Source organism: Staurois parvus, unplaced genomic scaffold (genome assembly GCF_062004578.1).
Source record: "Staurois parvus isolate SC_StPar_1 unplaced genomic scaffold, SC_StPar_1.0 ptg000053l, whole genome shotgun sequence".
Taxonomy (NCBI): Eukaryota; Metazoa; Chordata; class Amphibia; order Anura; family Ranidae; genus Staurois; species Staurois parvus.
In genome coordinates, this window is record NW_028317849.1 from 3,981,093 (window position 1) to 4,007,874 (window position 26,782).

Below are 26,782 nucleotides of genomic sequence, written 5' to 3' on the forward strand. Positions count from 1 at the left end.
TCTATTATAAAAAATTTGCCACCGTTCTGGTTCCTCATTTGGTGGCCTTTTTCAATTCTTTGAAGCAGGGTTCCCGGCTTTCCTTGGAGTCTCTTCAGGCGCATATTACTATGATCCCTAAGAAAGCTGAAGATGCTTTTGACCCACAAGCTTTCAGACCGATCTCGCTGCTAAACGTGGACTTGAAGATTCTGGGAAAGATTCTGAGCACCCGAATTAACAAGTAACTAATCTCACTTATTCATCGTGATCAGGTTGGCTTTGTTCCGGGGCGACAAGCTGCTGATAACATCCGCAAAGTCATCCATCTCATTAATATTTTACATCGCCGCAAGATACCAGGGTTTCTTTTTTCCCTAGACATTTATAAAGCATTCGACTCACTTTCCTGGGAATACTTGACGTATGCGCTGTCTAGATGGGGGTTTGGGTCGCATTCCTGGCTTGGATCTCGGCTTTATATTCGTCTCCCTCAGCCTCTGTTAAATATGCAGTGTTTTTTTCCCCATCCTTCTCTATTTTTAGGGGCACAAGACAGGGATGTCCATTATCACCTGCTCTTTTTGTTCTCACTCTCAAACCTTTAGCTGCAGCCATTCAAAATCATCCGGATATTTCTGGTGTCCCCTATGCCAGCATTCAATATAAGGCCAACTTCTATGCAGATGATGCCCTTTTGGTTTTAACCAACCCTTTCATTACTCTCCTAATCTCCAGGCCATATTGGACAGTTTCTCGACTATATCTGGCCTTTGCATCAATTTGTCTAAAATCATGGCATTGAATATTACGTTCCCTGCTGACCAGGTTGAACGGTTGCGGACTCAATTTCCCTACTGTTGGGCGTCCCATTCTCTTGCTTAATTTGGCGCTACTCTTACTTCCTCCTACTCTGCCTTATTTTCGGCCAATTATTACCCCTTACTGCGATCCGTTACTTCCCTGCTTCATTCTTGGCGGCTTCCTTCTTTATCATGGATTGGCCGGATACATGCTGTTAAGATGACTGTTCTACCAAAGATCTTATACTTTTTCCGTACTCTCCCTGTTCATGTCCCTGCGTCTTTCCTTCGTGTACTACAGAGCTGGATTCTCAGTTTTATTTGGGCTCGTAAACATCCCAGAGTGCCTAGAGCCACTTTGTGTACTCATAGACTACAGGGATTTGAGCCCTATTATGCTTCACAGTTTGAGAATCTGAGATTCTGTTAAATATTCGGGTAATTTAATTTCGCCATTCTTACCCCTTTTGCCGATCACTCATAATCCATTATTTCTGCCAGGCCTAGAACATACCTCTTCTTTTTCTTGGTGGACCTCCCATGGCTTTGTTATTGTATACGATTTTCTGAACGCTCGTACGCTTCTATCTTGGGAATCTCTTTGAGGATCTGGGGGGTCCCGCCACGGGAATATTATCAGTATTTGCAATTGCACCACTGGGTCCTATCCCTCCGTCGTACCTCTACATATCCTTACCGCAAAACGCCCTTTGAACACGTTTGTCAGCATTCCCCAGGGTCCCCTGGCCTTATTTCTGTAATATATGCCTCCCTTAACAGTAGGTCTTCCTCATCGCCCCTGTCTTTTGTTTCTCAGTGGGAGCGAGATCTGGGTGTTTCGATTGCGGCGGAGGATTGGCGTAAGGCCTGGGATACGGTGGCGAAATGTTCATTTAATACAGTCACTCTTGAGGCAGCCTACAAAGTTTTACTTCGGTGGTACTGCGTCCTGGCTCAGACTGCTCACTTTAATCCGACTGGCGGAGATAGGTGTTTCCGGAACTGTGGCCTGCGTGGGGACATCTTGCACATTTGGTGGATGTGCTCACGATTGATCGGCTTCTAGTCTAGGGTTTTCGGTTTGCTTCAAACGCTATTTAAATTACGGTCTGTAGGGAATGCAGGGGTGGCCCTCCTGCATTGCCCAATTTTGGGTCTGTCTAGGTCTCATAAGAAATTGGCATCCTACCTCTTCATTTCAGCTAAACGTACTATGCTTAAGCTTGGAGAACCCCTTCGGTAGCCTTCCAAGGGGTGAGGACTCGCATGAATGCTATGTTGTTCAATGAGCAGATGTCTAGCATTCTTCAGGATTCTCATCCGAGATTCCTTAAGGTTTGGGAACCTTGGATACGCTATTCCTTGCCATCCCTACCTCCTACTAGTTATGGCCTCCTATAGTCCCTACTGGTGTTAGCCCCAGATCCGAGATCCCTTTAATTTCCCTTCTTTCATGTTTTCTTTCTGATTCCCTTTTGTTTTCTTTTCTTGCTCTTTTCTTCTAATTTCTTTTCCCTTTTTTTCTAATATAATGTTGGATTATTGCTGCTCTTTGGCTTGGCTTTTTGCCGTCCCTTTTTGATGTCTTCGGACTTTTTTATTATTTGACTATTACAAGGCAGCAGGATGTTCCTGTCTATATGTTATTGTTCTGCTCTGCCCCTGCGAGGGTGTATTTTGAGCTTGATATGTTCTTAAAAATCAAACCTAATATAAATATTGAAACAGAAGCTGCAGTACAACAAAAGATAGTATTAAAGAGAGAAGAATTAAGTAATTTAATGGAACAGGAGACAAATAGGGCTTTCAATATAGTGTCAAAGGAGAGATATCAATGGGGGTATAGACCGGGAAAATATTTGGCAAAGATGGTAAGGAAAAAGAAATCAGTTAACTTTCTTGAGAATATTAGAAATAAAATAGGAGAAATAGTATACTCAACTAAAACAACAGCTAATGTGTTCCAAAAATATTATAGCTCCCTATATGTGGTTACATCTAAGAACCCAAAAGAACTGGAGGGAGACAGAAGTTAAAAATGCAGACATATCTATAAACAGCAGCACTACCCAGGCTAGAAAAAGAGAGACTGTCAGTGTTAGACCAATTTCACAAGAAGAAATGCAAGAAGCACTAAGGAACACAACTCCTGGGAAGAGCCCAGGGCCGGAGGAATACACTGTAAGATATTATAGGAAATGTAAAGAACAACTAGTGCTGAAAAGGTGTGTGTGTGTGTGTATATATATATATATATATATACACACACACACATTAGGAGAAGGAATGCAAATAAGGAAAGAGTCGTTGTAGGCACATATTACAATTAGACTTCAAGAACAGGGTAGATTGGGGATTTCTGAGAGGTACTTTAGAAGTGATAGGATTAGGACCTAAAATGATACCATGGATAAATTCATTATATAGTCATCCATCGGCAGCGGTGAAGGTCAATGGCCTATTGTCACAACCTGTTGAAATGTATAATGGAACAAGACAAGGATGTCCACTTTCACCTCTTTTGATGTATTATCACTGGAGCCCTTGCTAGCGACAATACGACAGAGTACAGATATAAAAGGAATTAAAATTGGAGAATTGGAACATAAGGTGGCAGCTTATGCAGATGAAATGTTGTTCTATGTAGTAAACCCTAAAAAACTTTACCAAACTTTATGAGAATGTTAAAAGTGTACGGAGAACTATCACATTTTAAAATAATCCTTAAAAATCTGAGATTTTAGATATTAATATATCAAAAGCATAAGGACAGATATTAAAAGAAAAATTTCCCTTTATCTGGAAGGATAAAGAACTAAATTACTTGGGAGTAAAATTGACGCCATCACTTTAGAGTATATATCAGACAAACTACATACCACTATTAAATGAGATAAAGGAGGAGCTGAGAAAAATTTCAAAAGGCCCACTTTCCTGGATAGGATGAATAAACATGGTTGAAGATGGTGATAGTACCTAAAATCTTATATACATTTCAAATGCTTCCAATATATCTACTGCTAACATACTTTAGGGTGTTGAAAAAAATTATAATGAGATATATATGGGCAAAAAAAAACCAGGAGTGAAATATGAGATATTATGTAAAAGATATTATTTTGTAGTATTATTAACACGAATAATGGATTGGGTATATGTCAAGCACATGTGGCAGCGAACCCTTGTAGATAGTCAACTTGGGGTTCCCAGTCTAAGCCCCAGCCTGCTTCTTAACCAGAGCCTCTGATGGTGGGGATGGACTTGCAGCAAGCTGAGACCAGGTCATGGCCCCCAGGTACGCCCAGCTGAAACCGCTTGTGGGAGTAAAGTACAATAGGAGGAGACAAACAGAAATCAGATAAACTAGCCGAGGTCAGGATGGGCAGAAAACAAGCACAGTCAGTGAACGAAGCCTGGGTCAGTACACGAGTAGTTAAATGCAGGATACAGGAGTTAGAAACACGCAGGAGCTCAGACAACTAAGAAGTTGCTCAGGCAAAGTGGCCTAGACTGAGCATGTCTTAAATAGGCAGGCAAACAAGGAGGCATTCCAGGAAATAAAGGAAGGGAAGGAAATAAAACCCAGAGAACAGCAGACAACACTCATAGGTGAGCACAGACAAACCACACATGAGAAAGGGATCAGGAACAGCACTGCAGCAAGGAGGTAAGAATACACAAACAAGAAATTGCAGGCTAACTTGTGACAGTATACAATGCACGGGGAAAAAGTTGGGTAGGGATTGAACAAACACTGAGTGCAGCACAGTTAGACATTATTTGGGTTCCACAACAATATAGGATGTTGTCCGAAAAAACTAGTATTTTAACAAGAAATGTAATTAGGATATGGGATTTAATCCATAAACAAAATGGTTGGTGGTATTAGTGGTGAATTAAACCCCCAGAGGGAACAAATTTGTTTCCACCAGGTAAGAGTACTATAGCAGGAGTTTGGATTAAAGATAAGAATGCACTGTTAAAGGATATTATGAAAGATAGGGAAATAGGCACTTTACAAGAATTAAAATAAAAAAGGACATGTTTTATGAGTTAGATCAGTGTTTCTCAACCTTTTTTCAGTCAAGGCACCGTTTAAAATTATGGACAGTCTCGAGGCACCCTTTAAAATTATGGACAGTCTTGAGGCACCCCATTCTATACTGTGAAAAACTATTCTAATAGTTTTATATAACGCAGCAACATCCACACCCGTAGGACACCCAACACTAGAGGTGATTTATTCTTTCAAAGCAAATACACTTTTGCACACTGGTACTGAGTAGTATTCCATGGTTTCTCTTCTCCCTCAGTTTTTCTCCATCACTGAGCTAATGTGACCCCAGCACTCATGGTGAGGGGCAGGGGAGGGTCAAACTAGGATGCTGTGCAGGCAGCTGACATCCTCCTTATCAACTGATGATGTCATTGGTTGTCAGGATGCCAGTCGCTAGAAGATCGTAATGGTGCACAATGAAAACCTGTGGTTTTGTATAACTATAAGGCAGGCTTGTTCCACCCACTGGTTTGTATACACGTTTTGGGCAATTTGTAGACATTTTGCCAAGGCACCCCTGAAGAAACCTCAAGGCACCCAAGGATGCCTGGGCACCCTGGTTGAGAAAGGCTGAGTTAGATGATTGGAGGTATCATCAGTTAAAGCATTTTGTAGAATCACTTCCACAGCCATTGAGAGAGGTTGAAAATATGTACCCATTTGCACAATTGTTAAACTCAAATGGAATACAAAAACATGGCACTTCACACATTTATAAGATAATGACTATGATATCTAAACCAGTACTGCCAGTGTACATGGGTAAATGGGAAAAAGAGCTGAGAATGCAGTTAAGTGCAAAAAATATTTAGTGCAGGAAAATATTTAGAATTGCACATGGGGTAATCGATATGAACACAGTGGAGATGAATTATCAATTCTTAACAAGATGGTATATTACCCCTAGTAGAGCTCATAAGCAACATACGGAGAACTCCTTATACTGTTGGCAGGGGTGTGGTATGGTACACATATGGTAGGAGTGCCCCAAAATACAGGAATTTTGGCAAGAAATAATACAACAGATAGTTGAGATTACGAGAGAGGGAATATAAAAAGATCCATGGGTGTGCTTATTCCTTAATACTGATTTAACAGTGAAACAATATAAGAACATGATGATACCTCACTTAATTAATGCAGCAAAAGGATTGATCCCTAATTTTTGGAAGGCCTAAGAGACCCCTAAACTAAAGGATTGGATAAAGAGGGTAGAAAATATATACAAGAAGTAAGAATTATATCACACAAGATAAAATGGGTACATTTACAAAAATATGGGAAAGATGGTGTGAGTTTAAAACTACACAGAGATTTGCAGAATTAATGGTGTAGAAGAATAAGGAGGGATGAGAGGCAAAAGAGATATGTTGATATAAAGATAAGAACATTCAATGGGATATATTTCAGATGATAGGAGAGAGGAAAAACTACTGGTTAAAGAAATATGAGAAGGAAGGGGGAGGGAGGGAGGTTCTTTTTTGGAAAATTGTAATAAATGATTGATATGTATTAAATGTTATGTTGGTTTTGTAAGAAACAATAATAAAAATATAATTTAGAAAAAAAAAAATGGCGGTGATCAGCGACTTATATTGGGACTGTGATACTGCGGTGGGCAATCTGGCATTAGCTAATGCTGGGAGGTACACTAACTGACACTAACATCAATAGTGACATTAATACAGTGATCAGTGCTAATACTGTACACTGTCACTGTAATAATGACACTGGCTGGGAAAGGGTTAACATTTAGAGGCAACCAAAGGGATAACTGCCTAGCAATATGTTATGTGTGTAATATGTGCTGCTTTTACTTTTCTGTATGGCTGTTTATTCTCCCTGCTTAGCAGGGAGAATACACAACCAGATCTCTGTTCCTTGTAAGTAGAGTTCTGTGTTTTGTATACACAATGTCATGTTTCACATGACTGTCATATTGACTGTCATATGCCTTTAAATGTTTTCTATGTTTTGTCTCTGCTCCTCCCTTTCCTTTGGTTTGGTTGGTGTTGCATAGATAGCCCTCCCCCTTTCCCAGGAATGCATTGCAGCAAGCCTCATGGCGTGGAGCAGAAACATTATGATCTTTTGACCTATGAAATGTTCATTGTTGTAAGATTCTTTCAGTTTATGGAATAAACTTCACATGATCTACAAGCTCTCATTCTCATTGAGTCACTGACTGTGGTGTCCAACTGAGGTTGAAGTTATCTATATCTCATCACAACTGTAAGTTACAGAGATAACACTATCAATGCTTAGATTGGAGAGACAGAACACACAAACTGTAACTATGTGTGTGATCAGACACAGCCAATTAGCTGAATTCAGTCAAAACGCTGTGTCCAATCAATCTGTGCACCCCAAACCCAGAAGAAGGGTTGCAATGTGCTAGTATGTCATCCGGCCTGCAGCTGCCACGCGTTCATAGTACAACTACACTGGGTGAGCGACAAGTGGGTAAAATTAAACACAAATACAACCATAAACGTTATTGCTTAGAGGTTGAAAAAAAACCTCACCTTGCCAAGAACTGATATATATTTAAGATGTCTTTCTTCATATACACTGGGGTCCTGGTATTCCCAGGCATGGTCACTAACCCGGAGTCCCTCCTTTGATTGTTGCCCTTTGGAATCCACTAACAGCTCATAATCTGTGAGAGAACAAAAACTTCATTTGTATCAAAACAAGTCTCCTGCCTCAAAAACATTGCATATACAAAAAAAATCACTGTATCCCACCAGATGCAATGAGGTTGTTTAGCTCACGAATGACAGAACGGAATGATGGTCTTAAGGCGAGGTTGTAGGACATGCACTGCTGCTCTAAGCTTGCCAACTCTATCCAGTGTGGAGCTGGAAGCTTTAGCTGTTCCTTGTAAAACTGTAGTTTCTGTTTAAAGAGAAGTAATTAATCAGAGATATGTACAGTACATGGTAACAAAGCAGGTCCATTGCATTAGAATACAAATCATGGTTAGATAACAAACAGCTTTTGATACATTATACATTGACTTATTCTTATGCCACTTATTGTATTTTGCCTCAACAACTAAAGCTGGCCATAAATAGATCAGCCAGCGGGCTGATAAAAAAAACTGAATTGATTTCCCCTTCTGCATAATCAAGGTGGATAGAGGAATCCTCTACAATGTTCTATTGTATTCTGACAGTGGGGACTCCTCTGCTGTCAAAATACACTGGTCAGCACTGCAGCCTATTGGCGGGGGGTGAGTCTGAGCTGTGTTTGCGTGTGAAAGGACACACAGAGCAGCAACTTGGGAGCGAGCCTGCTTGCTATGGGGGGCACTTGGCAGGAGGGAGGGGCCAGGAGCACTACTTTGTGACAAACCACTGAACAGAGTAGGTGAGTAGAAGAAAGATTTCATATATAGACTTTTTTGATAATTATCTGGACAATGATATTGGAAATTTACACTGGTTTATTATTTTTTATTAATTTTTATTCATCTTTTCATATTTCATATCATTGTTTTATTCATTGTGGTATGCAACATAAGTAATAGCAATTGGTTACATGATTTTAAGTGAAGCGCAGCACATTGGGGTATATATTATTGATTCAGCACACTAGTATGAGTATGTGTTAGGTGCAGGTGATTCACAATTAGCACTTAAGTAGGTTTTATTTACTAACATAGCAGCTCACAAGATTTTACTTTTTAATTTATAGACCCTAGAGGTTTCTTCTGTTATAAATGCCCCCCCTTCCCCCCACCTGTCAGCGATAATGTGATCTGAGCCACTTATGCGCAGTTCAGACCACATTTATGGCCCACTCTGCGTGCCGCGGCAAAGTGGTTCTCATGAGCATGCACTGTAGTGATGTTACCACGGCCTAGCCATTCAACTGGAACCCAGATTTGGAACCCAGAAGGAAGAACGGGTAAAGATGGAAGCACCAGGGAGCAGGGGAACCCATGACAGTCCAGCCCTGAATGGCTCCATTTGCAGGTAATTTGCTCCATTTGCATATTAGTACATTATGACTTAAACCGGCAGGGGGGCACATTTTTTTATACTTTCTAGAGCAAATAAATTAACTTTCCTCGCAGCACCTGTGGGTTCATTTTCGGTCTACTATGGAACTATAGCCTGGAACGTAGGACACATGCATCTGATACTCCTAAAACTTGCTTAGGTTATATTGAAGAGGCTACCAAGTGTAGGGAGTATTGCAGGATATAAAATGTTTATAAAAACTGATATAAAGAAACAAGCAAATGAAAACGTTTTCTTTTTCCAAAAAAAAGTAACATATGTTGCAAAGACATGAAAGTAAGCGGTCACACCATATATGCTACATCTTTAATAGTACACACCTTCTCTGGTTCTTCTGCATTCAGGGGAACAATACCATCATTAAAGATCTCCCATAAAGTGACCCCAAAGCTCCAACAATCGGACTCTAGAACTAGGTTTTTGGGGTCAGATACACATTCTGGAGCCAGCCATGGAATTCTCTCTAGCAGCACTACAAATTTAAATATGCAGGCATTTAAAAATTCAGTATAATATAAAACAAGTACTGTACACATACATTTCTGAAGAGCACTGTAATATGTACACTTTTGCATATCCCAACCATGCATACCCTAAAGTATGCTGTAAGCAAGTTTGACGTTGCTTTGCTTTCACTTGCTGCATACTTGCTTGTGTCAGATAGGGAAGGACAGGAAACTAGCATTTTCAGAAAAAGGTCAGAAATAGCAGATATAATATTACTCTTGCATTTTCCTTTATTCCAATAACAAAGTGCTGTAATGAAGTAGTAGTCAGGTGTAAGGTAATGCTCTTGTATGCACTGCTTGCAACATGCAATCAAATAAAAATAAATTCCAAGTGCATGTATCTGCCATGATTTAAATTTACTGGTGTACCCTTACTAAAAAAAAGATCTCCTTTAGATTTGCAGCACATAAGCAATAACATTGATTTATGATATAGACCCTTTCATCAGTAATTAAAGTGACCCTGTCAGGAAAATTAAGTTGGCCAAAAAGTTCATCCTGCAAAAGAAGAGAGTAAATACTTAAGTCTCCCACTACCCACACTGCTGAACGCAAGTCCATTGAAGATAAATTTTTCTACAATGTCTATTCAGAAACAAACACTTCCAGGGGTTATGTTCTCCAGATCTACCGTTGCACAATGCATCTGAGCACCACAAACCAAAAACACTATTTAATTAACTTTTTAAATTCAAAGCAAACTCCCCCATCCATCCACGTCTTCATGCTTTATTTTGTTGAGAAATCACATTGAAAAACACCCCCTAGCATTTCTGGCCGTGGCCATCTTGAGTAAGGGCAGATGATTCATGTAGCATTTACGTCCTGGAATCCAGCTGCCCTTAGCTCAGCCATGAAGGCAGGTGAGTGTTTTTGGCTAAGAAAACTCCTCCCCTCCTAAAGATCCTGGGATTTATGACACCATTTGCCTAGACATGAAAACCAGGACCAAACTGAAGAAATGTTTAAAAAAAAAGTTTAAAACAAGTAAATATGATATACTTTCTCATCTATTTACTAAGGCTAGCAGCATAAGGAATCAAAATAGGCAATGTTGATTGAGAGATTGAAGTTCTGCTTTCACATAATTACTGTGTCCTATAGTGACATAGGGTGTCACTACAGTTAAGCAGGGGACAACACACTGCTGGAAATTATGATTTCTGAATAGCTTTAAGAAGAAGATTTCTCTTCATCTGAGTGGCACTGTGAGCAGCAAGAGAGATAAGTATTATTCTTACATTATCTTCTTATGAAAGAACAGCTTTTTGGGCTATTTAGATTTTCCTGAGCGATTCACTTTAAATTTTCTACAAATCAGAGTCTGGTGTAACATAACAGTATATCAATGCAATTCAAATTAAAAATAATAAAACATTTTAATCACAAATTAATTTGATTTGCAGCCAGTGTAAACAAACACTTTTCTTTATTTCATCATTTATACATGCTTTAATAATACTGTATATAGAAGCTACCTATGGCATACCTAGTGATAGGTAAATTTTCATATTGATGTAAATGTTTTGGAAGGATTTGGAGAATTTGTAATTGTAGAAATCAACTAACAAAGACTTTGGGTGAACTGCTAACCATTGCATTTATTTTTTAAATACTCTGTGTAGTCATAAATATATATGACTACATAGAGTTTTAAATATGCTTTGGAAAAGTAAATTTTTTTGTAGGAAGGGTTCTTCCTGCCTGCCCCAGTGTCTCTTGGATCATATGCCCAGGGGGTGAAAAGGTCTACCTCATCATGTGACCACTGTGATTGGCTGTCATACAGGTCACATGCCCTCAACATTGGGAGGGGGGTGCTTTGAGGAAGGGGGACACAGTACTCATTCACAAAAAAAGTGTCAAAAGTAAATAAAAACAAAAACACAAACCTGAAAAAAGAATGTAAAATAAAAGTGACCTACATTTTTTATAGCTTCCTTCCTTTGAAGCAGAGTCAATTTTCTTATTTTGTTATGATTTTCCACTTATATTATAACCTGAACTATAACAGGCAACATGGGGCACTGTTACTGTTAATCACTGTTATAAGCAACTATTTGTTTTGAATGAATCTATTCATTGAGTGTTATTTGTGATTGGCCACAGCTAATCACATGGTACAGATGGGCTGTGATTAGCCCTGTCTCTACCACGTGATCGTGCTGACCAATCACAGTGAGCAATACAATAGTACACAATGAATGGCTATGAATGGAAGCCATTCATTCTGTACAAGTGCCATGTGATCTTCTGTGATTGGTCACAGCCATCACATGGTGCCGGCAGTCTCCGAAAAATGAATTAAAATGAAACAAATTGCATATGTCTAGTTCCTGTTAACAGGATGACTTTTATGACAACATAAAAGTAGAGAATAAGGTTTTATTAAAAATGTACAGGTATTGGATCAAAAGAACATGATAAATGTTTTTTGAAGAGCTTACTTCCTTGATCAAGGATTTTGATGCTTACACCACGGTCACTGAGTTTAATGAAAGGAGGGGTGTCCTTGTCACCTTCACGACTCAAAAGTATTTTTTTAGCTGAAATGTTTCCATGAACTAGTTGCTTATCCTCCTGTTATAGAGACAAGAGACATAAAAGTCAAAGACATTTTAAACCCCAGTTAGGAAATATGTTTAAAGCATGAAAATATGATGGCCATATCCAAAACAACTATAGAAAAAATAAAGTGGACCGAATATTTCAAGTCCATCCTTAGAAACACCAGACTTTAGTGGCCCAGCATGGGAGACAACACATATATATAAAATGCAATCAATTTTATTAGTTATATTTCTATCTTCCATCTTTACCTGTCTCTGATATGAGGATTATGCAGGCCATGCTTACCTATGCGTTTGGATAATACTGTACGGTGGTCTTCACTACTTATATTTAGAGCCAATTAGAATCTAGTGTATGCTCTCCTTTGGAATGCTAAGGAGGTTTGGAGGAACCAAATAATAGATGGTCCAGTACATATTCTCTTTATATATATATATTTATATATATATAGATTTATATATATAGATTACCTTGTCTGGATGTTGCTCTATCTTACTATATGGATATCCCTTTACTCCATGAGCAGATTAGCGGTGTCCCTTACTATTTTGGTGTCGCCTGGTTTATACAATCTGCCAGTGGATATACAGCTTGTGTATGTACTACAGAATATTTACATAGTTACATAGTGACAAAAGTCCATCCAGTTCAACCATTATATAAAAAAAAAAAAAAAATGTTATAATCCTACACCCACAGTTGATCCAGAGGAAGGCAAAAAAAACCCCAGCTAAGCACGATCTAATTTGCTCCTGCAGGGAAAAAATTCCTTCCTGATCCCCTGAGAGGCAATTGGATATTCCTTGGATCAACTTTACCTATAAATGTTAGTATCCAGTTATATTCTGTGTATCCAAGAAAGAATCCAGGCCTTTTTTAAAGCAATCCTCTTCAAAGCTCTTCATGTGAAGAAACCTTTCCGGGTTTGGAGATTCAAATTCTTTTCCTCCAGACGTAAAGAGTGCCCCCTTGTCCTCTGTGATGACCGCATGGTGAATAACTACACTGAGTTCACTATATGAACCACTGATGTATTTATACATGTTGCTTACATCCCCCTTTATTCTCTTTTTCAATAGAGAATAAATTCAGTTCCTCTAATCTTTCCTCATAGCTGAGCTCCTACATGCCTCTTTTCAGTTTGGTTACCCTTCTCTGTACTTTATCCACACATGTGTGGGGAACTGTGTCAAACGCTTGAATATTTGAATTATAGTTTGCTGTTTGCGGTATGCATCTGGATGCAATAGGGGGTCTGTATTACTGTAGTCATTTGTGGCCATTGCTTCATTTCATTACCCTTATCTTGATGCCATGCCTACTTTCTTCCTTTTACAGATGTATATCTGAATTTAGATCTATTGTTAGCCTCCGCTGTTATCTGTTGTTTCCATGGCTTTTTCATCTGCTTTACATGTATAATGAGTACAGTATGTCTATTCAGTTTATTTTAGGCCATGGACATGACTGTTTCCATTTGTATTGAATAGCTGTACTATGGTGTGTCAGATTTTTGTTACCCTCTCACTGCTTGCCGCATGGTCTGTCTGGTGGTGTTTTGGTTCCACTGCCCCTGTGTCTGCCCCCAAGGCTAGTGTGGATACCGCAAAAATTAACACACTGATGTCAGCACACACATATGGATTTTTGTTAATATGTATATTTCTTTTGTTATATATCTATATTTTTTGATTGTTTAATAATATACTGTTCTTTTATATGTAGTGAAGCCTTTATGTAATCTTTGGGTCCTGAAGAAACCACAACCTTTGGTGAAGTGTGTTGGCCTTTTGACTTTGACAGCCAGATGTCTACAATAATTGCATTTATACTCATCATTGTGATATACAGTATATGCAATTTTTGACTGTTGATTTACAGGAATTCTGTCCTGAGAGAAATATATGGATTGCTTTTGCTGTCCTCTTTTTGAGAATGCTGGCTGCCTGGCTATCATACTTTCTTTGTGAATCACTGACCCAGCAAAGGTATGCTGCCAAGTCAAAAGTCCTGATATTGCCATTATTGTAAGATGCTTCCTTGGCCCCATACATTACACCGTTAAGAGTTTACAAATGGGTTAAAACAATATATGTAACAATAAGATCACAATAATAATGATGCACCATAAAATCAGTTAATACCAGAGACTTCCTAATCTAGGCTAGGAAAAGTGCAGAAAGATTTGAGCCATGGGCTCCAAATTCAAATGTCTTTGGACCTTTATTGGTATAAGTGAGTATATAAAGGCATATATATAAGTCAATATGCATAAAAGCAAAGAATTCTAAGGAGGCATAAGAGGTGATCTGGAGGTCCTTTAGGATGCTATAAAGGCATACTGAAGGGCAGCAAACACTCAGAAAGCCCCAAATGACCTCAATGAATCCCATAGCCTATGAGCATAAGCATATATTGGCAGCTCCAAAGGAAATGGAAAGGAAACTGCTTCCTGTGCAGCCTCCTGTGCAGCTGCAGCACTCCCTGTTCTCTGCCTCCCCCGGTCTCAGCATTTGGCAGACTCTGGCAGCTGACCCCAGCTATCCTCGGGTCCTCCTCCAGACCCTGCACTTTCTGCTTCCCAGCGTCTTCCTGGCAGCAAAGGTTAAGTGGACTGCACTGTGATGTAAGGGAGGGTGGAGGACTCTTGACATCTTATGTAAGAGGTGGAGGGGCAGGGGGTGGACATCTAGTCTTACAGATACAACTTATATTATTATTATTATACAGTATTTATAAAAGCCAATAGTTCGCTCAGCGCTGTACATTACAAAAGGGGACAGAACAATACCAATACAATGCAAAACATGAGGGAATTGAGGGCCCTGCTCTTTCGAGCTTACAATCTAGGAGGGAGGGGATGGTGGCACAGGAGGAGAAAGCTGTGGGGGATGGAGTGGTAGGAAGAGTTGAGGAGGTCGGCAAGTTAGCAGGGGGTGGGGTAGGCTTCCCTGAAGAGGTGGGTTTTCAGGGTGCGCCTAAAGGAGAGAAGAGTAGGTGATAATCTGATGGGTTGGGGCAGAGAGTTCCAGAGGATGGGTGACACCCTGGAGAAGTCCTGGAGGCGGACGTGGGAGGAGGAGACCAGGAAACTAGAGAGAAGAAGGTCTTGTGAGGAGTGGAGTGTGCGTGCTGGGCGGTACTTGGATATTAGGTCAGTGATGTAGTTCGGGGCAGTATGGTGGACAGCTTTGTACGTCAGTGTTAGGATTTTGAATTTGATCCGTTGCGCAATCGGAAGCCAGTGGAGGGATTGGCAGAGGGGGGTGGCGGAAACGGAGCGGTTGGAAAGGTGAATGAGTCTGGCAGCCGTATTCAGGATCGACTGAAGCGGGGATAGCCAGCGGCGAGGCAGGCCAGTGAGGAGGGAGTTGCAGTAGTCGAGTCGTGATATTATGAGGGAGTGGATGAGCTGTTTAGTGGTTTCTGGGGTTAGGAACGTGCGGATTTTGGCGATGTTGCGGAGGTGGAGTCTGCACGAGTTAGTTAAAAATTGGACTTGGGGCTGGAAGGATAGGTTGGAGTCCTGAATGACACCAAGTACTCTGGCCTGCGAGGCGGGTTTGATGGTGGTGTTGTTGGACGTGACAGAGAAGTCAATGGGGGGTGGTATCCGGGCTGGGGAGAAGACAAGAAACTCAGTTTTGGAGAGGTTCAGTTTAAGGAAGTGGAGCGACATCCAGTCTGATATGTCGCTCAGTAGGTGTGTGATTCGGGCAGAGACCGAGGGGGTGAGGTGGGGTGTTGAGAGATAGATTTGTGTGTCGTCGGCATAGAGGTGGTAGTTTAAGCTGTGAGAGTGTATGAGTTGGCCAAGGGAGGAGGTGTAGATGGAGAAGAGAAGGGGCCCGAGGACAGAGCCTTGAGGGACCCCAACAGAGAGGGGGAGTGAGGGGGAGGTGGTAGCATTATAGGTAACGCTGAAAGAGCATTGTGACAGGTACGATGAGAGCCAGGAGAGAGCAGAATCTCTGAGGCCGAGGGAGTGTAGTTTTTTGAGGAGGAGGGGGTGGTCGACTGTGTCGAAGGCCGCAGAGAGGTCAAGGAGTAGGAGCACTGAATAGTGGCCATTAGCTTTGGCGGTTAGCAGGTCGTTGGAGAGTTTGAGTAAGGCAGTTTCGGTGGAGTGTAGGGGACAGAAGGCGGACTGTAGGGGATCGAGGAGGTTGTTGTCGTTGAGGTGAGAGCATAGGCGGGTGTAGACTAGGCACTCGAGGAGTTTGGATGTAAATGGGAGCAGGGAGATGGGTCTGAGGTTGTTCGGGTCATTGGGGTCCAGGGAGGGCTTTTTAAGTATGGGGGTGATGTGTGCATGTTTCAGAGGGGAGGGGAAAGTGCCGGAGGAGAGGGAGAGATTGAAGATGTGGGTGAGGGAGCGTAGGATGGAGAGGGAGGGAGGTCGTAGGAGTTGTGAGGGGATAGGGTCGAGGGGGCAGGTGGTGAGGCGGGCATCAGAGAGGATCTTGGAGACTTCCTCGATGGTAGTAAGGTCAAAGATGCAGAGTGTTGGGGGAGCTTCAGTATGAGGAATGTAGGGTGGGGTGGAAGTGGAGGTCAGAGCAGTGGTGGGGCCGTGGGAGAGGGGTGATGAGGGGGTAGCTGAGTGAGGGGGAACGGGGTTGGAGGGAGTTTGAGTAGCGACGAAGTCCCTGCGGGTTATGTCGAGGAGGAGGGGGGATGAGGGGGTAGCTGTGTGAGAGGGGACGGGTTGAGAGGGCGTGTGAGTTGCGGCGATGTCCTTGCGAATTGTGTCAATCTTGTTTTTGAAGTGATTGGCAATCTCAAGGGCAGTGAGTGAGGTGCTGGGTGGAGGTGGGGGTGTTGCAAACATTAGAATCTGGCTGTAATTAATGCATTACGTAAATTCTTTTTTCCACTTTTGCAGCCAAACTGGGATAACACTTACTTTATATTTGGTATTGACATTATGCATTCTCAGAAACATCTAAGAGGTAAGAACTATTTTAAAAAATATATTTTTATGTATGATATATGAATGGGCATATATAACAAACATGTAATGGAGTTTACTTAAATTTGACTGCAAAAGTGGAAATACTCATTAAAGTCTCTTTTTATTCCCAAATCCTCAGATTTATCAGTCATACCATATAACAGAGAGCATAGGCAAGCTGCTTGACCACTTCCAGCTTCCAGCTGAGAGGAATAGGACCCTTCTGTTGCTGTCTTTTTAGGTAGAGATCTAAGGCACCCAGACGTATAAACTCCTGGACCATCACAACTAGAATGTAATAAATAGATAGTAATATGAAAAACTGTAAAGAGATTCAAGATACACACTACAGTATTTAAAGGATTAGTTTAACATTACCAAAAAACTGCCTATGCAGGAGCACCTGTAGATAAAAACAAACTGTGCAGCTTTGACTAAAGCTGAATAATGCCCTTGATATTTAAGTGTATTCCTTTTATGTAGCTCCCGAAGCCTGACTGAAACACTCCTGGCGATAGCATAATTCCATCCTGCCTTGTTGCTAGGACATTGCTAAGACACTTCCATTCATTACTGCTCACCCCCACCATCACAGGAGCGATCTCCCAATTTTGATAGGTACTCTTTTCCATTTCCACTCGGATCGCCTAGGCAGAAGTTCGCCCCCCATCTTTTTGCCTGCAGCCTTCTGGAACACATCACAGGTCCCAGAAGGCTGCGGGACCATTCACAAAGTGCACCATGGCTCATGCATGTGCAGTGGGAAACCACAGCTGGCTTCCCACAGTAAACATGCTGGAGCTGGTGACCTGAGGACTGGCAAAGAACCGGCCCGAATGAGGACAGCGCTGGATCCCTGGACAGGTATAGAGATATATTTCAATCAGGTATAAATCAGTATATCAGGTGTATAAATCAGGTGTTCTTTAATTATTATTTATTATTATTGGGGGCTAGATATGTCAATCACCGGGTCCCGGACAGAGATTCCCCACCGGAACCCGGCGATCGCTGTAAAAAACTGACAGGGGAGAGACCTGTGTTTAAGCTACACAAGTCTCTCTCCTGCCGGCAATGACATGCTGCTTGCCTCCCTAGTAAAACAGCACACACAGTAAAACATAAACAGCACACACTTAACCTTTTGATCACCCAAAAGTTAACCCCTTCCTGCCCAGTGTCATTAGTACAGTGTCAGTGCTTTTTATTAGCACTGATCACTGTATAAGTATCACTGGGGATGTCAGTGGCAGTTCCCACCCAGTGTCAGAATGCCCACCGCAGTCCCGCTTTAAGTCGCTGATCACTGCCATTAGTATAAGAAAAAAATTCCAGTATATATACCGCCATTTGTAGATGCTATAACTTTCACGTTCTTATATAGTTACTAGTCATAGTCACACATTTTCCCCTACCATTAGTACAAATTCAGTCAGCTTATTAACACATTACCATAATATTCTCTACCAGTTTAGCACCAAAAAAAAATGATATTCTGTATAATACACATGAGGTGATTGTAGCAGAAGATGTTGTGTTGAGCACCAAAGGATTTGCGTCTACAGGCTTCAGTGATGGAAATATGGCCCTGATAAGAGCAAATGCTTTTTGTCTCCATAATTTTTCTTCCACATAGGTGTAAAACTATACTGCACTGCAAAATGTGATATTCATATGGTAAAATATTATTGCAATACAAGCAAAGCAGAAAAAAGAAATAAAACAAAGCGCTAAGTGAAACAGTCTTTGCTCACTCACTTTGTTTCCCCACGCAGACTCCATGGAGTAGGACTTGGTGTTTGTGAGAGAGCTGGTTCATTATACTGGCGGCTTCTAAGAAAGACTACAGTGTGAAAAATTTAAAATGATGGTTAGTAAGAAAGTATAGTAAAAAAACAACTAACTAAAATTTAACATTAGTTAATATTAAAAAAAAAGAGCAAGTGCTTTGCAATCTATGTCCTCTACTATGGTTTATCCATGCATTGGTGAATAGAGCTGTCATCATGACACTTGGATTATTGAAGCACTGATTACATAAAAAAATATTGCAGCTGTTAGTAACCCTGCTAGTGCTTCCAGTTCAATGAGACCTCTGGATTATTTTGTACACTACTGCGAGTTTCTAGATCTGTTCCCATGCATACATATCTCTTTTTTTTCGATATATACCACCTAAATAATGTACCAAACCCACCAGAAAGATAACATGAAATTAGGATGCTGCCCAAAACATGCAAAGGAGACCCAAGTTGCCAGTGCTTGACTAGGGGACTAAATATGGCTTGCTATAAATGACCACACTAAACCATTCTGGAGTTAAATGGTCATAGCAGACTTTTATTATCATAATTATATAAAAAAATATCTCAATAACTTAACATCACAGTGCAAGAAAAAATTGGAGCCACAAGGTCCTGTTAGACATGAAGATAAGCCAATGTACTTGCATACCACCTAATCAGGCCTCCAGTCGCAACAAATCGCAGATACCCATTGTAACAGCTGGGAGCCGTACCTCTGATGGGTCCCTACAACATGCATTTTGTGTACATAGCAACCAGAAAGGAGCTTGTACCCCACCATCAGCCTGAGAAAAGAAACCAATGTAAACCAACAACCCTGTCATGCACAAAAGGACCAAAATGTAAGGGTGGCAGGGAGGGGAGTGTTCCCCAAAACACTTGACCTCCAATTAAAGACCTTTGAAGATCAGCAGCCAGACCACCCCCTGCAGCTTCACCCGTCCCTGACTTTAGCACAAATTCATTAAGCCTGACCACCTTAATGTCTTAAACTATTAGGAGCCTCTCTTATCACAAGCCCCTTTGACCCCTGCCATGACGGCTCTCCATCTGTTTCTTCCTTTCTTTACTCTGGGCCTCCCTTTCAATCTGCTGGTTCCACTCAGTATAGTTTATAAAGTACCTAGCGGATACAAGCTTAATATTCTATATTCTCTTTCAGTAGCGTTAATTTACTAATGACAAATAGGCTGTTCATAAACTAAAGTGGTTTTCATTTTGCAAAGGAATTTTTATTTAGCTTACTGAGTTGCCCATCATTCTGGGCTTTTGCGCACAAGACCTGGAGGAGAGAGGACCACTGTCTGTATGCCCTCTTGACCACAGGAAGTTCGGCCAGAAGAGACCTTGTCCAATGACTGGGAGTGAGGACAACTGGCCACACCAACAGCATCTGCACAGCTGCCACAGAGAGAGGTTGGAGCATCCACCCACCATCTATTCACACCTCTGTTCATTAGAGGCTTCAGGGGAGAGATTGAGGGGGTCCATTCTGCCATGGATGCCTACAGTTGTACCCTGGGAACTGGTTACAGGGCTATCGGCTCATTAATTACACTGCTAGCAGAGCCTGAGTTGCTGAGATCAGGACGCTAAGTACCCCCAGCTCATACCGCATTTATACCAGACCTATACTGCATACCCCACCAACTCTGGGAGGGTGCATTGGATCAGCACAGGGCCAATCAGCCATGTCCAAACAGAGGATCAGGGGTCATGCAGCCTCATAGGACAGTCGTTGGAAAATTAAAACGCTTCCTACAAGCTTTAACCAGTGCTCTGCTGGACACTGATATAAGTCACAAGACTGCTCTAACTGCTGATGAGAAAATATATTTAGCAGTTCATATTTACTAAAATAATTGCATTTCCATGTTCTGTGTACTGTGGGAGGCCAGATATAGTAAATGCAGGGTCCTGGGTTTAGTAACACTTTAAGTGCAGATGCACTTCTTAAAGGGCCCCAATGATAGTGAGCAGAGGAAACATCTTAAGAACTGCCCCTGTTAACCTGTTTGCAAATCCAATCTAGCCACCTCTTGCCTATTGCTCACAGCTTAAACTCCGACAGTGCTTGTCAGACAGTTTTAGGCCTAGCATAGCCACCATTAGTGCACCCTGGCAGTATATTTCTGGGAGTTTATAGTTCAAGTATTTTACTGCTCACTGCTGCACTTCAGGTGGTGTTGTTACTGTTTATGCTGATCTGGATGGCATCATATGCCTTCTACTGAATACTAAAGTGTTTTATTGCCATTATTATTCATTTTCCTATTTATCTCTGCATGCCTGTTACTATCTTTGTTTAAAAACAATACATTAAGTTTGTTTCTACTAATTGATTTGATGCTTGTGTTTCTTTGAAAAAGCTTTATTGCTGGGTACTTAGTATTATTATCAGTGATTTCCTGTGATTTCTTGTGTTGGTGTATTCAGCCTGGTTTATAGGGGAGCTGAGGTCTTTGAGAAGGTCAAGGCCAAAAACGGAAGTCTCATCTAACCAGTGGCTCCTTTCGGGGTAGCGATACATATATACTGTTTATGTATATATATATATGTATAGAGAGAGAGAGAGAGAGAAAGGCAAGCCATATATCATTTTTTTTTCCATTCAACCAATGGGTTGAATGAAAAAATATAAACTGATTTCCTCATCCACACATTTGATGTGGATGGGGGAATCACTACTGCTGAGATATTTATTTTGCTGGCAGAATACAATAATCAGTGTTGCCAGCTATAGTCAGCGGCACTGATCATTCAGGAAAAATCAACAGGCTGGTTGTATACAAGTTGACTGATAGATTGACTTGTGTACAACCAGCTATCCTATACATGGATCAAAATTTGGCCAGTCCCTGCTGAATTGGCCAAATTTCCATCCATGTATGGCCAACTTAATAGTTATGTTAGTTTAATGAATAAGGTGGAGCTTTGTCTAATTTGAATGCTGAACTATAGAAGATTAAAACATTCATGCAGCTTCACCTTTTCACTAAGCAAGGTGAGAATTCACTTTTCTATTTGAAAATTGTCTAATCCTTTAATATATAAACCCTAGTGTGTATTTACATATAAATATTATACTAACTTTAATATACATTGAAGTTAATAAAGGTTAAATGCAATTCTAGCATATGGGAGTAGGAAATGCAATACAGAATCTTTCAGTAGTAGGTAAAAGAGTAAAACTTAAAGTGGACCTCCACCCTTACCCTACAGTCCTCTTTCTTGCCCCCCTACCTCCATATACAATTGCAGATTTTTTTTCCACTTTTTTTTACCAAAAATTAAAAAAACCTTGTTTTTATTTTTTTCCACTTTCAATCCTCTGTTGTTGCCTAGGCAGGAATGATGCAATTAAACCCATTGAGTATAAATGGCTCTGGTCCCTGCTAGTAACATGACTGAGACCCTGCAGCAGGTATAGACATGTGCAAGATCTTTTAAATTGGCTCCTGGTATGTGTAACATAGACATCACAACTGGCAGTTTGCAAAATCTTGTGCATGCGCTGACACACTGTGGGGTCTCCAGCATACTACTGGAAGGGTTCCGGGCCATAGATATTAATGTATTATAATTACTTGTTTTAAACTTCGTCTTTACATTTCTTCAGTTGCTTCCTGGTTTCTCACTTAGGCCATAATGATGACATAAATCCCAGGAGTCTTCATGGGCATTTTTTTTTCTTTCATTTGGAGAAGGGGAGGAGGGGCTTTCTCATATAAGGACACCCTTCTGTCTGGATGCTAAGGGCAGATGGATTCCGGGAAGTTACATAGTTACATAGTCTGGCTGAAAAAAAGACAAAAGTGCATCCATTTCAACCAGGGGAAATAAATCCTTCCTGATCCCCCGAGAAGCAATCGGATATTCCCTGGATCAACTTTACCTATAAATGTTAGTATCCAGTTACTGTATATTCTGTGTATCTAGGAAAGAATCCAGGCCTTTTTTAAAGCAATCCACTGAGCTGGCCAGAACCAACTCTTGAGGGAGTCTATTCTGCATTTTCACAGCTCTTACTGTGAAGAAACTTTTCCATATTTGGAGATTAAATCTCTTTTCCTCCAGATATAAAGAGTGCCCTCTTGTCCTCTGTGATGACCTCGGGGTGAATAACTCTACACCGAGTTCACTATATGAACCACTGATGTATTTATACATGTTGATCATATCCCCCCTTAATCTCCTCCTCTCAAGAGAGAATAAATTCAGTTCCTCTAATCTTTCCTCATACCTGATCTCCTCCATGCCTCTTATCAGTTTGGTTACCCTTCTCTGCACTTTCTCCAGTTCCCCAATGTTCTTTTTGTGACTTGGTGCCCAAAATTGAACTGCATATTCCAGATGAGGTCTTACTAATTATTTGTACAGGGGTAAAATTATATCTCTCTCTGGAGTCTATACCTCTTTTAATACAAGAGAGGATTTTGCTCACTTTAGAACCCGCAGCCTGGCATTGCATGCCATTATTAAGCTTGTAATCTAACAAAACTCCAAGATCCTTCTCCACCATTGATTCCCTGATTCCCCCAGTTATACTCCCCCCTAGTATGTATGATACATGCATATTGTTAGTCCCCAAGTGCATAACCTTACATTTATCAACATTAAATCTCATTTGCCACATAGTTGCCCAATTAAACAGTGCATTGAGGTGAGCTTGTAAGTTGGAGACATCCTGTAAGGACGATACTCCACTGAAAAGTGTCATCTGCAAAGACTGACATGGTATTTTTGATCCCAGACCCTATATCATTTATAAATATATTAAAAAGTAAGGGTCCCAACACTGAACCTTGGGTTACACTACTAACAACCCTAGACCATTCAGAGTATGAATCATTAACCACTACTCTCTGAATACAATCTTTTAGCCAGTTTTCTATCCATTTACATGCCGATTTTTCCAAGCCTGTAGACTTTACCTTACACATTAGCCGTGTGTGGGGAACTGTGTCAAACACTTTTGCAAAATCCAAGTATACCACGTCCACCGCCACCCTTCTGGTCCAAGGTTTTGCTCACCTCCTCATAATAAGAAATCAGATTTCTTTGACAACTTCTGTCTTTCATGAATCCATGCTGTCTGTTGCTTAAAATATTTTTTTCCAGCAAGAACTCATCTTTGTGGTCTTTTATTACACTCTCCAGTATCTTCCCAACTATAGAAGTAAACTAACAGGTCTATGATTGCTTGGTAAAGATTTTGATCCCTCTTTAAATATAGGCACCACATTGGCCTTACGCCAATCCAGTTAATGCTATATGAATCATCTGCTGTTATTCAAGATGGCCATGGCTAGAAATGCTAGCAGGGTGTTTTTTAAAATGATTTCTAAACAAAATAAAGCATGGAGACATGGTTAGATTGGTGAGTTTGCTTTGAATATTAAAAATGGATTAAATAGAGTTTTCTATTTGTGTTGCTCAGATACAGTTTAGTTCCACTTTAATGAGAGATAACAATAAGACACAGTATTTGCCACTCCTAAAGGTCAGTACAGTGATAGGTGACAGAATTGTATTTGCAATGCAATCACAATTTTTGGCACATGTATAGTTTGTCATTATTTTATCAGCTCAGAACAAAGTGAATTATGTTTGTGAAACAGTACTTACCAGGTGGTTAATGCAAGAAATCAGTGCAAGGAAATGATTTGGCATTATGGATTGTCAGTTTTTTTTATTACATTAAGCTAGCAAGATGTGGTCATACCTCTTGGTAATGTTGGTGCGATGCATCAAGAACTTTGAGCAATACATCCACTTCACGTTCTTCCTCTCCATCTGAATCCCTACGCATCCCATGAAATATCTTAGTAAAGGAACCTTTTCCTTGACTCTCCAGCTGTAAGGGAAAATGCATAGAAATGTTTGCATTATCTTGCAATGCCCACTATTATCTTGCAATGGCTTGTCTCCTTTGTGTTAATTACAATCATCTTGCCAAAAATGAGCTTTTTCCACATTTTATTTGCCTATGAAACAGTGGCCAGCAGCATGTCTTTCCACCAGCCACTAGTGGATGTCTCCATGCAACCTTTCCATCTCTGCTATCTACTGTATATCTATGCTCCTGACTGATAGAGACTTTATTTTTCTGCCTTCCAGCCTTCCAGGACTCTATTCTACCATGCTTAACTCAATTTCCTGTTTAATTCCTTCATCATCTAGTAGAGAGCTTCTGCACATTTTTGCATGCATGGATTTCCCTGTGCAAACATGAAAGGACAGTACAGTAAAGGTCTGGCTCCTCTGTTTTGTCTGTGTATGTATGTGAAACTCAGAACATGTGCAGGGCTCTGCCAGGTCCCAAAGGCCAGGCAGAGCAGAGCCTTTTGGCACATGTACACACACAGCTGACAATCAAAAAGGGTGGCGCCATTGGAGAGGGGTGTTCTTTGCAGAACAAATTCTATTTAAGTTCCTCCTTAAATAGAACTTGTTCACTGTATGCAAAGAACACATATGCCACAGTCCTTTTACCTCAAAATATGGTTGCATTGGCAGACCCACATCCACATATAAACCTCAGCACAATAAAATCTGAAACTCTTCCATTATATATGGGGTGTGAATATATATATATATATATATATATATATATATATATTCTGTACAAAAAATATAGACAAAGAGCTAACACTTTGCCTGAGCCTACTTTGAAGAACCACTTCATTAAAATAATTGGAGACTCAAGATATTAAGCAACTGGAGACAAATAACATGTTGATCAGGAATATGTACCATAATTACAATTAAGTAGATTGCAGGGATCAGGAATTTATAATGTACCAAGTGAAGTGTTCAGAATTATGTTGTGTACAGCCCAGTGTACAGAGTATAGTGGTCACGGGTTATTTAATGCACAGCCCAGTGTACTAGCTGTGGAGTTCAGTAATATGTAAACTACAGTTCAGAGTACATAGTGCAGGAGCCATAAGTATGTAAGATACAACAGTAAATGATATGCATCACACATCACAGCATACAAACTATAGTCAGGTGTATGTAAAGTACACTGTACATTACATAATCATAATGGCTGCAATAAGTATGCTGTGTCATATATTGCAAATTACTGACCACTACTCCATATACCAAGCTATACATTAGTACTACTTGGACCTTGAAGAAGGGGACATACCCCGAAAGCTTGTCCTGGAAAATTGTATGTTAGTGCAAATAAAAAAAGTATCACGGGTAGTACTCAATTATTTCTGTTGCAAGTGCAGTAATACGGCTACAATCACCTCGAGCTTAACGTGAGATATTCCTGACCCCTGATCTCTTTACACTGGGCTGTACACTACATACTTATGACTGTTGAAAGCTGTATGCTGTGGTCATACAGAGTGCAGTGGTAAAAGTATTTCATGTGCAGCCCATCATACAAGGCAAGGCTCAGAAGTATGTAACGTACAACCCATCACACGGAGTGCAGCATTCAGGAGTACAGTCTAGAGGCCATTAAAATGTAACATAGGACAATAAGAAGTATATAACAAAATTCTGATCATTACATTCTGTATATCATGCCATACAACACATACTCTTTACCCTTGAACTCTGTATGCTGTGCTGTCCCACAGTAAATTTCCCTCTTTCTTCCCAAGCAAAACATTCCAAACAACATAGAATAGAAAATACAGTCTAACTACTACTGACTAAAATAATCACTGCTATTTGAGGTCTTAGTAAGGCTAGGCTTACACACATGCCAGTGCTTTTTAATCATCTAAAAAGCAACCCATGGTGGATCACTTTTCAGAAGCATTTGACCTTGCCTGTTTTAAAACTGTAAATGCTGCACCAGCGGAGCAGCCTCTTTCACTTGAATGGGTCCCGTTCATTGGCGGTACTGCCTGCCAAACGTGATAGAGATCATTTTTCCCATGATCGCAAAGCATCACAGCTGTGGCATGTGTACAGCCACATCTGGAGGAGGTAGAAAAAACACAGCCAATGGCTCCCGCTTCTGCCTCAGGCCATGAGGAGAGGGAGACCTGGGATAGCCGAGACTCCAGTGCACATCACTGGATCGAGAGGGGGCTTAGGTGAGTATTA

At 40.7% G+C, this 26,782-nt stretch overlaps 1 protein-coding gene across 1 annotated transcript in view; it reads right to left on the reverse strand.

The window, feature by feature from the left end:
- Positions 1–26,782, reverse strand: part of JAK3 (Janus kinase 3) — a 106,565-nt gene that overhangs the window by 16,077 nt on the left and 63,706 nt on the right. The window contains exons 12-18 of the mRNA XM_089667402.1: positions 24,432–24,563; positions 18,660–18,744; positions 17,056–17,189; positions 11,824–11,956; positions 9,188–9,339; positions 7,587–7,737; positions 7,365–7,498 (exon numbers count right to left, since the gene is read on the reverse strand). Coding sequence (XP_089523528.1) covers positions 7,365–7,498; positions 7,587–7,737; positions 9,188–9,339; positions 11,824–11,956; positions 17,056–17,189; positions 18,660–18,744; positions 24,432–24,563 — 921 coding nt within the window. The remainder of the gene's footprint in view (positions 1–7,364; positions 7,499–7,586; positions 7,738–9,187; positions 9,340–11,823; positions 11,957–17,055; positions 17,190–18,659; positions 18,745–24,431; positions 24,564–26,782) is intronic.